The sequence below is a fragment of the Lissotriton helveticus genome, chromosome 6, assembly GCF_964261635.1.
Source record: "Lissotriton helveticus chromosome 6, aLisHel1.1, whole genome shotgun sequence".
Lineage (NCBI taxonomy): Eukaryota > Metazoa > Chordata > Amphibia > Caudata > Salamandridae > Lissotriton > Lissotriton helveticus.
Window position 1 is genome coordinate 2066567364 of NC_136067.1, and position 14030 is coordinate 2066581393.

General features: G+C 48.8%; 1 protein-coding gene across 1 annotated transcript in view; it reads left to right on the forward strand.

Annotated features, from left to right (window-relative positions):
- Positions 1-6748: 6748 nt before the first annotated feature.
- Positions 6749-14030, forward strand: part of LOC144762996 (uncharacterized) — a 164112-nt gene continuing 156830 nt past the window's right edge. The window contains exon 1 of the mRNA XM_078648309.1: positions 6749-6797. Within this exon, the coding sequence (XP_078504435.1) occupies positions 6749-6797 (49 nt within the window). The remainder of the gene's footprint in view (positions 6798-14030) is intronic.

Sequence of the window (14030 nt, forward strand, 5' to 3'; positions counted from 1 at the left end):
ATGAATAATCCCACTTTAAGTCCTTTCTTTCACGCCTTTGTGCAGTAAGGTGTTGATTATGTTTTTTTCACTGTTATAGGCTTTGCTTTGTCACTATCCTCAGGATCAGTGTCTAAATTACTTGCCCCAATGATGTGCTAAACCCATCCTCTGACCATTCTGCCCCCTTTCACGCCTTTGTGCAGTAAGGCGTTGATTATGTTTTTTTCACTGTTATAGGCTTTGCTTTGTCACTATCCTCAGGATCAGTGTCTAAATTACTTGCCCCAATGATGTGCTAAACCCATCCTCTGACCATTCTGCCCCCTCTGAGACCAAAAAGAAAGAGTCGCTTTGCTCTTTATCTATTTCTCCTCTGATTTTATCCCCTACTACCAGGTCTGTTTCCAGATTCAGATGACTTCCCCAGACCACCTTTATTGGTTTTGTGAGCTACATTTTCTGTACTTTGTGGTATCTCCAAACAGTCATTTACCATCTTTGTGCCAGCTTCTATCTGCTCTACCACAGCACTGTGAGGCTCCGGAGGGATCAGTGATGCCTACACGACTTCCACAGTTTCACCACTGCCCCCATTCTCAGCAACAGAGGCACGCTCCCTCTTTCCTTCCACAGCTGGCGGGGAGGGGATGGCATCCACCTCTCCCAGTCGCCTACTGTTAGCCAGATTGTTCACTGTGCATCTCAAAAGTGGATTGTCCCGGATCTCTTCCCGGCTCACTTCCTGACTTTGCTTGTGCTTTTCCCCAGTGACTGCTCCCAACTGTGCCTCCTTCGGGCATTGTGGGAGCTAAGCCCACTGGGGCCAGCAGGACAGAGATTCCTAGTTCTCCCGCCTCTTCCTCTCTTCACCACTGGAGAGTCGACGCTGGGAGTCTGAAGGTGCTGTACGCGTCCAGACATTTGGTCCGGAGAGTCAAGCTCCACAGGGTCTTCTCCCACCAGTTTGGAAGCGGCAGAGTTCGCGGCTATTTTGGACCCATTTTTCCAAGGGTCGCAGGCAGGCGGCGTTCCAAATTGAGCAAATGTTTCACTGTGGCACGCTTAAGGATCCTCAATCCAACTTCGATCCAGACGACCCAATCTCTGCAGCAGCAACGCCGAGATCGCTTCATTGGGGGGGCCTCTTAGTCAGTAAGTGATTTTTCCTGTACTCGTACAGGGTTTACCTAATCTATATAGCCATATATATGCTATATATGCTGCTGCCGGCCTCCTAAGAGGCCACCATCTTGCTTCAGCTGCGACAGATCAAATGTGGCTTGCTCGCCTCCTAGGGATACATAATCTGGAATCCTCCCTATATACAAGGAGAGGTAAGAAGACGAGGTAGTTGAGGTTGAGTTTTTGGGCCCCCATTAAGAGATGGAGGGATAACGTCCAGCGCCCTCTCAATATCAAAAACGAGGGAGTGGTTAGGAGGCCGATCAGATTTGACATGATTTTCTCCCTAAATATCTGATAGTATACATGTTTCTATCTGAAGGAAGCTTCCCTATGTTGACAGGCTAATATTATCATTGTTGGATTTGCAAGACTAATTAACTTTATCTATGTTCTCTCTTCATGTTTTATCTTATCATCAACCATTCTAGTTGTCTGGAGAACTTTTTGTGTTGTATGTCAGTCATGGCAGAGTCAAAGAAAACTGTTGATTAATGCAAGGTTCAAAAAGATAAGACAAATATATCAGTAAATGCAGATTCCCAAAATGTCAAATGAATGATTAAATGAACAATTGAAACAGAATGCAGTATACACAGATAGCAAAGATTAGAACATATATACAAAAGAAAGAGTGATTAGGAACACCTTACCAATTGAATATGCATCATCCTTGCCCGCTCTTCTGCTGTAGGAAGTCTGTCAAACAGCCCAGGTAGGAGTTTCAATCAGGATAACGGGTGATTGAGGATAATTTGCGCTGGGAAGAAATAGTTATTATTTCAGATACAATATTTTGTAAGCTCAAAAGGATCAGATTCTGGTCACCCAGCCAGAATCAAAGCACTGTGACACCAGGGAGCCACAGTTACACAGTTATAACACACACATTAGATCCTGAGCTGAAAGAGAATTAATCAGTTTCAAATATCAAGTCCCAAAATTTCAAGTACTCTTCGATTTATTCTTCATATATATTTCGTCCTTAGAATCCAATCTTCACACGTAAAAGAAAGAAACAACCGCTGCCAACACGTGTTTCGTCTAGGTCGTCAAGACCAAAAGACTTCGTCAGGGCATGTACGTCTCACGAAACAGTCATAAAGATGCAAATAGGCGTAATGTTCTAGTCCCAAGCCTGCAACAATATTAGATCCGAAGAGCGTCCCGCTCAAAATATATATCCAATACGAAAAAACGTCCAATCCTTCCAAAAGTTAATTAGCGTCCACAAAATCCATGAAATGAGTCGCTTTATATTTCACGATTCAGTTATTATCCTCCGAGTACAGAGTCAGGAAGGAGAAAAGTTTCTTAGTGTATTGCGGCGTGCACGACTCATTTCATGGATTTTGTGGACGCTAATTAACTTTTGGAAGGATTGGACGTTTTTTCGTATTGGATATATATTTTGAGCGGGACGCTCTTCGGATCTAATATTGTTGCAGGCTTGGGACTAGAACATTACGCCTATTTGCATCTTTATGACTGTTTCGTGAGACGTACATGCCCTGACGAAGTCTTTTGGTCTTGACGACCTAGACGAAACACGTGTTGGCAGCGGTTGTTTCTTTCTTTTACGTGTGAAGATTGGATTCTAAGGACGAAATATATATGAAGAATAAAACGAAGAGTACTTGAAATTTTGGGACTTGATATTTGAAACTGATTAATTCTCTTTCAGCTCAGGATCTAATGTGTGTGTTATAAAGGAGTTTCAATCAGGACCCAAATTCCGCCATCTCCACAGCAATACTTCTATTCACCTGACCCTCATCGGCTCCCAGCTTAAATATAATTATTCTATGTGAGGCGAAGCTTCTAGAAAACCCTGTCCCTTTCTCATTGGAAAAAAACAAGCAGGCTGTACCAGTCTGCGTAAAGGCCAAGACAGTGACTGGCCAAGCCTCTGTATTTTAACTCAGAGACAGACTTGTACATTCCACAGATAATATCTAGTTCACTCTGGTCAGTGAGGTGCGAAAAATAAGTGAGGATCAGAAAAACCTTGAATATGAATCGCAAGCACTGTTGTGTAGGCAGGAGCAAGGCAAAGTCAGACATGAGGCCATGTCAAAGCCAATAGTAAGAACTCATAATTCTGTGCGAGCAAAAGCAAGGCACAGTCAGAAAGCAAGATGACATGAAGCAATGTCAAAGCCAATAGTCAAAGTCAGAAAAGAAGACGACATGAAGCCATGTCAAAGCCAATAGTCAGAACTCATCAGCAAACCAAGAAAGGTAGATGAAATGAAGCCATTTCAATGCCAATAGTAAGCACTTAATATAAATGTACTGTTCTACTCCGTGACAGCTCTCACTAAAAGACAGCAAGATTACAAACAGAAGAGAAGCAGGCATATGCAGGAAGGTCTCATATATCCAGGCTATGGTCAAATAATCCACTATAGTCAGTTAAAATGGTGGTAGTTGAGGGTCATCATGGGGTGTCAAATCACAAGAGCGCCTCTTTTATTACACCCTCATCCCTGGTAGCCCTGTGATAATCTCTTGTTTCTGTTTTCTGTTGTTTCTTTTCTGTATACTTTTATTGTCTTTTTCTCTCTTTTTTCTGCTTCTTTTTGATGTGCAGTTTCAATTCAGCTCTTTACTTTTACTCTGGTTCACTCTCATTCCCTCTCCCCTTCTTGCCCTTGCCACTGCTCTTTCCCCAAGGCCCAACCCCCTTCCAGCACCATTTACCACCTCCCAGCTGACCAGCCCTTTAGCCTCCTGAACACTACTTAATGGTGATCACTGCTTGGCTGCTCCGGTGGCACACCAAAGGTAAGCCTGCCTACCCCGTCCATGGACCCAGGTGCCCACAGACCCCACAGCTGCAATGTAGCAACCCTTCATCTGTAGCAACTGTGTCTTCTCTTCCCTCCACACACCAGACCCACCAACCACACAACCCTCAAAAATAGGACCTGACCACCTCAGCTGCATCCTACGTGGCACCCACTTCCTGAAAAACACCCTCCGCCTCACTTGCAACTCCAACAATCACTCATCTGCCATGGAACACCTCCACTTCCAAATCCAGTCCAACCCGAATGCCTACCACAGTGGCAACCCCTCCTGCAGCCCACCCTTCAGCACAGCCATAGCAGACTTCATTGCACTGTCAAGTCAAAGTCAGAAAAGAAGACGACATGAAGCCATGTCAAAGCCAATAGTCAGAACTCGTCAGCAAACCGAGAAAGGAAGATGAAATGAAGCCATTTCAATGCCAACAGTAAGCACTTAATATAAATGTACTGTTCTACTCCGTGACAGCTCTCACTAAAAGACAGCAAGATTACAAACAGAAGAGAAGCAGGCATATGCAGGAAGGTCTCATATATCCAGGCTATGGTCAAATAATCCACTATAGTCAGTTAAAATGGTGGTAGTTGAGGGTCATCATGGGGTGTCAAATCACAAGAGCGCCTCTTTTATTACACCCTCATCCCTGGTAGCCCTGTGATAATCTCTTGTTTCTGTTTTCTGTTGTTTCTTTTCTGTATACTTTTATTGTCTTTTTCTCTCTTTTTTCTGCTTCTTTTTGATGTGCAGTTTCAATTCAGCTCTTTACTTTTACTCTGGTTCACTCTCATTCCCTCTCCCCTTCTTGCCCTTGCCACTGCTCTTTCCCCAAGGCCCAACCCCCTTCCAGCACCATTTACCACCTCCCAGCTGACCAGCCCTTTAGCCTCCTGAACACTACTTAATGGTGATCACTGCTTGGCTGCTCCGGTGGTACACCAAAGGTAAGCCTGCCTGCCCCGTCCATGGACCCAGGTGCCCACAGACCCCACAGCTGCAATGTAGCAACCCTTCACCTGTAGCAACTGTGTCTTCTCTTCCCTCCACACACCAGACCCACCAACCACACAACCCTCAAAAATAGGACCTGACCACCTCAGCTGCATCCTACGTGGCACCCACTTCCTGAAAAACACCCTCCGCCTCACTTGCAACTCCAACAATCACCATTCTGCCATGGAACACCTCCACTTCCAAATCCAGTCCAACCCGAATGCCTACCACAGTGGCAACCCCTCCTGCAGCCCACCCTTCAGCACAGCCATAGCCGACTTCATTGCACTACACGCTGTTGTGTCAATGGGCTACATTCTCCTTGGCTACCTCAAGTTCCACCTGGACAACCTCAGCGACCACAACACTGCATCCCTACTGGCGAACCTTACTACCATTGGACTCAAACAATTGGTAACCTCTCCAAATAACTCAGCAGGACACATGCTCAACCCCATCTTCTCCGCAATTAACAAAATCTCAGCCAGCCGCATCTCCAACCTACATTGGACAAACCACTGCTGTGTCCACTTCTCCTTCACCAAGCCACCTGTACACCATTACGTCCACCACTATCCTCGCAGAAGTTGGAACAAGTTCACTGAAGACCAGGTCACCACCTCCCTTAGCAAAACCCCACCATCGACATCCATGGATGCCAATGCCTTAGCAGGCAACCTCCAACTTTGGATCTCCACCTGCAGCAGCACACTGGTTCTCCTCAGGAATCCATCAGGCAAGCGACTCTCCACGAATGCCTGCTGGTTCTCCCCTGGCCTCAAGAGCCCAGGGGCACCTGCAAAAGGCTTGGGAAAAGATGGTGGTGCAGTACCATGCTGCATTAAAAACTTCCATCAATGCACACCATCACCACCTCATCAGAACAACAAGGAAAACAGCCATATAGGAATGCATCAACGTAGATGCACACAACAGCAAATAAATTGTCACCATGGTCAAAGAATTTGCCAAACCCAGCACAGAGACAGCAGACACCCCCCCTCTCAAAACCTCTGCGACAGCCTTGCTACCTTCTTCCACCACAAGATCAAGAAAACCAAAGTTAGCTTGGCAACCCCCGCTGGCAGAGTTTGCAGAGTTTTCGCTACTCCGCACTCCACTTGTAATGCGGAGTTTGGCAAAACTCAGCAAACCACAGCATACTGGGGTTTTCTGACACCTTGAGACCTTAACTGTGGTTAAAAGGGGTCTACATTTACTTGTGCAAAATCTTGTGCAAAATCTTGTATAACCATATTTGCACATGTGCATATCTGTTTACATGCACAAGCGAGATGCAATGTGTCTGCCCAGGTTGTGGCTGAGCTGGGAGTGAGATCAGGGTATATTGAAGGGCTTTGTGCATGTAGCGTGAGGTGCTCTCCTAAATTATATGCTAGCCCTTCCCATTGGAATGAGATAGCTGCAAACCGCCCCTGATTGTCTGTCCAGGACTCGTACATATCATGTGGGAAGTTTTAGCCAACCAGATTCCCCACACCCCACGAACCTGAAGTGTATTCAGAGTGTGCCGCCATTTCAAACCCCCACCTATCTACGGCTTTACATGCCGAGCCCATTAAACGTGATTCTTGGATGAGGGCTACAGCTGGAGCTTGTCCTTTAAGGTATTGTAGGACCAACCCTCTTTTTATCTTTTAACATAGGCCATTTACATTCCACGATATGATTGAGATAGGGGGGCCCATCATATTAGAAGTCACGGGTTGTGCGTGTGTGAGGTCGGTCGGTATGTCCCCTTGTGTCATTGAACGTAGACTCAATGATAGAGCATGGAGAGTACTGCGATGAGCTTGTCGTGTATGAACTATGTACAAATATAGTCAGCGTTAGGCATACCTTTGTGAACAAAATAAACATAATCATAAACTGGTTCCTATCCCCAACCCCCCTCCATGCCTCCCTGCAAGACGGACATAAAACTACCACCCACCCCAACTTTGCAGAGTGCTTATTCCCCATAACTTGTACTTGCGTAAGGGGGAGAGTAGTCCAGCGATCACCCCAAACTATCCCCACCTTCAATAACATACTTGTTCAGTTAGTTCCCTCATAGCATATATTGCAATGTATTACTGTAAAGACTCCAGGTGGGCCAAAATCACAGTGAATTGGCCAAGAATGGCAGTTCAGTACATTAGTGTTATTATTGCTGTATGTCTATTTGTTCTCCTTGTTGGCCTCCATCTGGTTTCAGTCCAGAAGTACGTGAGCTCAAGGTATCTTCATTTGTCAGTCTCCACCTGTTAAATCCTCAATTGAGTCTGTGTCCCTTGAGTCTTGTGTTGCCACTTCCAATAGCCGTTGCTGTTGTTTCTTGCCTGTTCTTCGTGGCCCTGGGGCCTGATGCCTTCCCTCCAGCCAGTCATGGGCCTCCTCGAGCGTCTCGAAGAAGCATGTTTTACCATCCGCTTCTACCCTTAACTTTTCTGGGGAAAGCATTTAGTGATTGAGTTCTTGACTTCTGAGCTCTTTCTTTCCCTCCAGAAAACTCTGCCGTTGTTTAGTTACTGCTGCTGTATAGTCTGGAAAGTATGAAAATATACAGTTCTCTAGTCGCAACTGAAGAGCCACTCCTGCCCTTTGCAGTATGGGGTCACGATCACGAAAATGAAAGATTCGGGCTAGGATTGGTCTGGGGGGGCCTCCGGTCTAGGCCTGCCTCCCTGTACTCGGTGGGCTCTTTCGACCGAGAAGAAACTTGACAGTCCTCGAGGCTGAAGATTGGTCTTGGTGAGATCTTCAACAAATAAATCCAGTACAGGGCCCCCTTTACCCACCGGTACGCCAATAATTTGAACATTGTTATGTCCGGAGCGGCCTTTCTGATTGAGGAGCTTAGCCTCTATAAGCTTGCTTACTGTTTCTAGTTGGCGTCCTTGTTGTTGTAGGACAACCGTGTCTGAGGAGAGAGTTGTTGTGATAGTTTTGACTTCTGTCACTCTCGTGGCCATTTTCTGAAAGTCGGTTGGCAATAGCGAGATGTCCTAAGAGATCGACCCCACTGTTGGTTGGACCTTGTTTAGGATGGACATAATATATTGCAACGTGACCTCTGCTGGGCCCTAGGGTGCAAGGCTCTTTTCTTGTGTGGTATTTCCTTCTGCCTGGTCCTGCGGATCTTTAGTGTACGCAGACTTTTCTAGTTTTAGTTGCTGCGTAGTGCGTTGGCCCCAGCCTCCCATTAAGGCCAGTCCACTGGGGCGCCACGTGGAGTATTCCGGGTGTGTGGCAGTAATCGCCGCTGCCTGCCTGCATGACTGTCAGCCACGTGTGGCCTTTTGAGTTTCCTTCTCTGGATCTCTTGTGTCAGTATAGATTGGTGCCCCTGCAGAGTCCAGACCCAAATGGAACACCTGTGTAGTGGGCCGTTTGTTAGTGCTTTGCACAAACTCACAGCGTCAGCGAAGCCCACGAGGACTTCCACTTATCTACCAAGGCAGAGACCAATCTCATTCCCTAAGCGCTGCAGCGCTCTCACTATCTCACCTCTAGCGTTGCAAGCTGCCTGCTGTTCGATTACACTGGTATTTGCCATGCAGGGGTGCCTAACTAAAGTTATCAGACTGCATTGGGTCCTGGAGTGTGTCGTCTTGGTTTTTACGCAGTTCAGCGCAATACCACTGATGTTGCTTTTCTGTAGCAAGGCGCACACCTGAGGACGAGTTGTGCAAGATCAAGATGCTTAGCGGTTTGCTGATGGTATGGGCGGCACTTCCCTAGCTGCACTGAGCAGAGTGCTCACACTCTCGTCGCCACCTCTGACCAAGGATCTGGCTGTACCGGCGCTTATCTGTCCATGGGGGTGAGAGCCGGAGTGGAGTGAGCGCAGCCCTGCTCTGCAAGGCCAGCCCTTCTTACTGCTTGCAGATCCTTAATGTCAGCTTGATTCAGCACCACATGTTTAGGCGCTCAGGTGGCCAACCCAGTTCAGTCTGTAAGGCTGCACTCAGCGCACGGGTGCCGCACGGCGCCCCCAAGGGTTCTGTTGCCCTGGCTTCTTCTCCGCTCGGCCCCAGCACCATGCGAGACGCTGGTTTACTGTGTAGTAGAGAATAACCAAAGGGGATGATCGACGGAGCGTTGGCAATACAAACACTCACCCCCAGTCAACTGATCTGGGTTTAATCCATCACCGTTCTTTAGCCCACTCCGCCACCCCAGTTCAGATATGGCCATATGCAAATCAGTCTGACCTTGTGCCTCATGGGAACAGTCCAGCCCAAACTGCCAAGCCATGTCTTCCCTGGACCGGAATCAAGCTTCCCAGGACCGGTTTCTGGCATTACAGACGTCTTCAGCTGGGCTTGCATGAATCCAGTGGCAAAGTGAGCAAGGGACTCACGTCTGAGCATACCCTGCCAACTTAGGGCGAACAAAGAAAAACCAAAGGGGATGATGGACGGAGCGTTGACAATACAAACACTCACCCCCAGTCAACTGATCTGGGTTTAATCCATCACCGTTCTTTAGCTCACTCCGCCACCCCAGTTCAGACATGGCCATATGCAAATCAGTCTGACCCTGTGCCTCATGGGAACAGTCCAGCCCGAACTGCCAAGCCATGTCTTCCCTGGACCGGAATCAAGCTTCCCAGGACCGGTTTCTGGCATTGCAGCCGTCTTCAGCCAGGCTTGCTTGAATCTAGTGGCAAAGTGAGCAAGGGACTCACGTCTGAGCATACCCGGCCAACTTAGGGCGAACAAAGAAAAAACAAAGGGGATGATGGACGGAGCGTTGACAATCCAAACACTCAACCCCAGTCAACTGATCTGGGTTTAATCCATCACCGTTCTTTAGCTCACTCCGCCACCCCAGTTCAGACATGGCCATTTGCAAATCAGTCTGACCCTGTGCCTCACGGGAACAGTCCAGCCCGAACTGCCAAGCCATGTCTTCCCTGGACCGGAATCAAGCTTCCCAGGACCGGTTTCTGGCATTACAGCCATCTTCAGCCGGGCTTGCTTGAATCCAGTGGCAAAGTGAGCAAGGGACCACGTGCTTTAGTTCGGTGTGCTACTCTATGCAATACTGAAGGGTGTTGTGTGGACTTTAGTACCACCTTTAAAGGTTTAATAAACTATGCTTTTGTATTTTCCACTTTCTGTGCCAACTTCTTCCTATGGTCTGAGGACTCTGTGCAGAGAAGGGACCAGTTCAGACATGGCCATATGCAAATCAGTCTGACCCTGTGCCTCATGGGAACAGTCCAGCCCGAACTGCTAAGCCATGTCTTCCCTGGACCGGAATCAAGCTTCCCAGGACCGGTTTCTGGCATTACAGCCGTCTTCAGCCAGGCTTGCTTGAATCCAGTGGCAAAGTGAGCAAGGGACTCACGTCTGAGCATAACCTGCCAACTTAGGGCGAACAAAGGAAAACCAAAGGGGATTATGGACGGAGCGTTGACAATACAAACACTCACCCCCAGTCAACTGATCTGGGTTTCATCCATCACCGTTCTTTAGCTCACTCCACCACCCCAGTTCAGACATGGCCATATGCAAATCAGTCTGACCCTGTGCCTCATGGGAACAGTCCAGCCCAAACTGCCAAGCCATGTCTTCCCTGGACCGGAATCAAGCTTCCCAGGACCGGTTTCTGGCATTACAGCCGTCTTGAGCCGGGCTTGCTTGAATCCAGTGGCAAAGTGAGCAAGGGACTCACGTCTGAGCATACCCTGCCAACTGAGGGCGAACAAAGAAAAACCAAAGGGGGTGATGGACGGGGCGTTGACAATACAAACACTCACCCCCAGTCAACTGATCTGGGTTTCATCCATCACCGTTCTTTAGCCCACTCCGCCACCCCAGTTCAGATATTGCCATATGCAAATCAGTCTGACCTTGTGCCTCATGGGAACAGTCCAGCCCGAACTGCCAAGCCATGTCTTCCCTGGACCAAAATCAAGCTTCCCAGGACCGGTTTCTGGCATTACAGACGTCTTCAGCTGGGCTTGCATGAATCCAGTGGCAAAGTGAGCAAGGGACTCACGTCTGAGCATACCCTGCCAACTTAGGGCGAACAAAGAAAAACCAAAGGGGATGATGGACGGAGCGTTGACAATACAAACACTCACCCCCAGTCAACTGATCTGGGTTTAATCCATCACCGTTCTTTAGCTCACTCCGCCACCCCAGTTCAGACATGGCCATATGCAAATCAGTCTGACCCTGTGCCTCATGGGAACAGTCCAGCACGAACTGCCAAGCCATGTCTTCCCTGGACCGGAATCAAGCTTCCCAGGACCGGTTTCTGGCATTGCAGCCGTCTTCAGCCAGGCTTGCTTGAATCCAGTGGCAAAGTGAGCAAGGGAATCACATCTGAGCATACCCGGCCAACTTAGGGCGAACAAAGAAAAACCAAAGGGGATGATGGACGGAGCGTTGACAATCCAAACACTCACCCCCAGTCAACTGATCTGGGTTTAATCCATCACCGTTCTTTAGCTCACTCCGCCACCCCAGTTCAGACATGGCCATTTGCAAATCAGTCTGACCCTGTGCCTCACGGGAACAGTCCAGCCCGAACTGCCAAGCCATGTCTTCCCTGGACCGGAATCAAGCTTCCCAGGACCGGTTTCTGGCATTACAGCCATCTTCAGCCGGGCTTGCTTGAATCCAGTGGCAAAGTGAGCAAGGGACTCACGTCTGAGCATACCCTGCCAACTTAGGGCGAACAAAGAAAAACCGAAGGGGATGATGGACGGAGCGTTGACAATACAAACACTCACCCCCAGTCAACTGATCTAGGTTTAATACATCACCGTTCTTTAGCTCACTCCACCACCCCAGTTCAGACATGGCCATATGCAAATCAGTCTGACCCTGTGCCTCATGGGAACAGTCCAGCCCGAACTGCCAAGCCATGTCTTCCCTGGACCGGAATCAAGCTTCCCAGGACCGGTTTCTGGCATTACAGCCGTCTTCAGCCGGGCTTGCTTGAATCCAGTGGCAAAGTGAGCAAGGGACTCATGTCTGAGCATACCCTGCCAACTTAGGGCGAACAAAGAAAAACCAAAGGGAATGATGGACGGAGCGTTGACAATACAAACACTCACCCCCAGTCAACTGATCTGGGTTTAATCCATCACCGTTCTTTAGCTCACTCCGCCACCCCAGTTCAGACATGGCCATATGCAAATCAGTCTGACCCTGTGCCTCATGGGAACAGTCCAGCCCGAACTGCTAAGCCATGTCTTCCCTGGACCGGAATCAAGCTTCCCAGGACCGGTTTCTGGCATTACAGCCGTCTTCAGCCAGGCTTGCTTGAATCCAGTGGCAAAGTGAGCAAGGGACTCACGTCTGAGCATAACCTGCCAACTTAGGGCGAACAAAGAAAAACCAAAGGGGATTATGGACGGAGCGTTGACAATACAAACACTCACCCCCAGTCAACTGATCTGGGTTTCATCCATCACCGTTCTTTAGCTCACTCCACCACCCCAGTTCAGACATGGCCATATGCAAATCAGTCTGACCCTGTGCCTCATGGGAACAGTCCAGCCCGAACTGCCAAGCCATGTCTTCCCTGGACCGGAATCAAGCTTCCCAGGACCGGTTTCTGGCATTACAGCCGTCTTCAGCCGGGCTTGCTTGAATCCAGTGGCAAAGTGAGCATGGGACTCACGTCTGAGCATACCCTGCCAACTTAGGGCGAACAAAGAAAAACCAAAGGGGATGATGGACGGAGCGTTGACAATACAAACACTCACCCCCAGTCAACTGATCTGGGTTAAATCCATCACCGTTCTTTAGCTCACTCCGCCACCCCAGTTCAGACATGGCCATATGCAAATCAGTCTGATCCTGTGCCTCATGGGAACAGTCCAGCCCGAACTGCCAAGCCATGTCTTCCCTGGACCGGAATCAAGCTTCCCAGGACCGGTTTCTGGCATTACAGCCATCTTCAGCCGGGATTGCTTGAATCCAGTGGCAAAGTGAGCAAGGGACTCACGTCTGAGCATACCCTGCCAACTTAGGGCGAACAAAGAAAAACCAAAGGGGATGATGGACGGAGCGTTGTCAATACAGACACTCACCCCAAGTCAACTGATCTGGGTTTAATCCATCACCGTTCTTTAGCTCACTCCGCCACCCCAGTTCAGACATGGCCATTTGCAAATCAGTCTGACCCTGTGCCTCATGGGAACAGTCCAGCCCGAACTGCCAAGCCATGTCTTCCCTGGACCGGAATCAAGCTTCCCAGGACCGGTTTCTGGCATTACAGCCGTCTTCAGCCGTGCTTGCTTGAATTCAGTGGCAAAGTGAGCAAGGGACTCACGTCTGAGCATAGCCTGCCAACTTAGGGCGAACAAAGAAAAACCAAAGGGGATGATGGACGGAGCGTTGACAATACAAACACTCACCCCCAGTCAACTGATCTGGGTTCAATTCATCACCGTTCTTTAGCTCACTCCGCCACCCCAGTTCAGACATGGCTATATGCAAATCAGTCTGACCCTGTGCCTTATGGGAACAGTACAGCCCGAACTGCCAAGCCATGTCTTCCCTGTACCGGAATCAAGCTTCCCAGGACCGGTTTCTGGCATTACAGCCGTCTTCAGCCGGGCTTGCTTGAATCCAGTGGCAAAGTGAGCAAGGGACTCACGTCTGAGCATACCCTGCCAACTTAGGGCGAACAAAGAAAAACCAAAGGGGATGATGGACGGAGCGTTGACAATACAAACACTCACCCCCAGTCAACTGATCTGGGTTTCATCCATCACCGTTCTTTAGCTCACTCCGCCACCCCAGTACAGATATGGCCATATGCAAATCAGTCTGACCCTGTGCCTCATGGGAACAGTCCAGCCCGAACTGCCAAGCCATGTCTTCCCTGGACCGGAATCAAGCTTCCCAGGACCGGTTTCTGGCATTACAGCCGTCTTCAGCCGGGCTTGCTTGAATCCAGTGGCAAAGTCAGCAAGGGACTCACGTCTGAGCATACCCTGCCAATTTAGGGCGAACAAAGAAAAACCAAAAGGGTTGATGGACGGAGCGTTGACAATACAAACACTCACCCCAGTCAACTGATCTGGGTTTAAT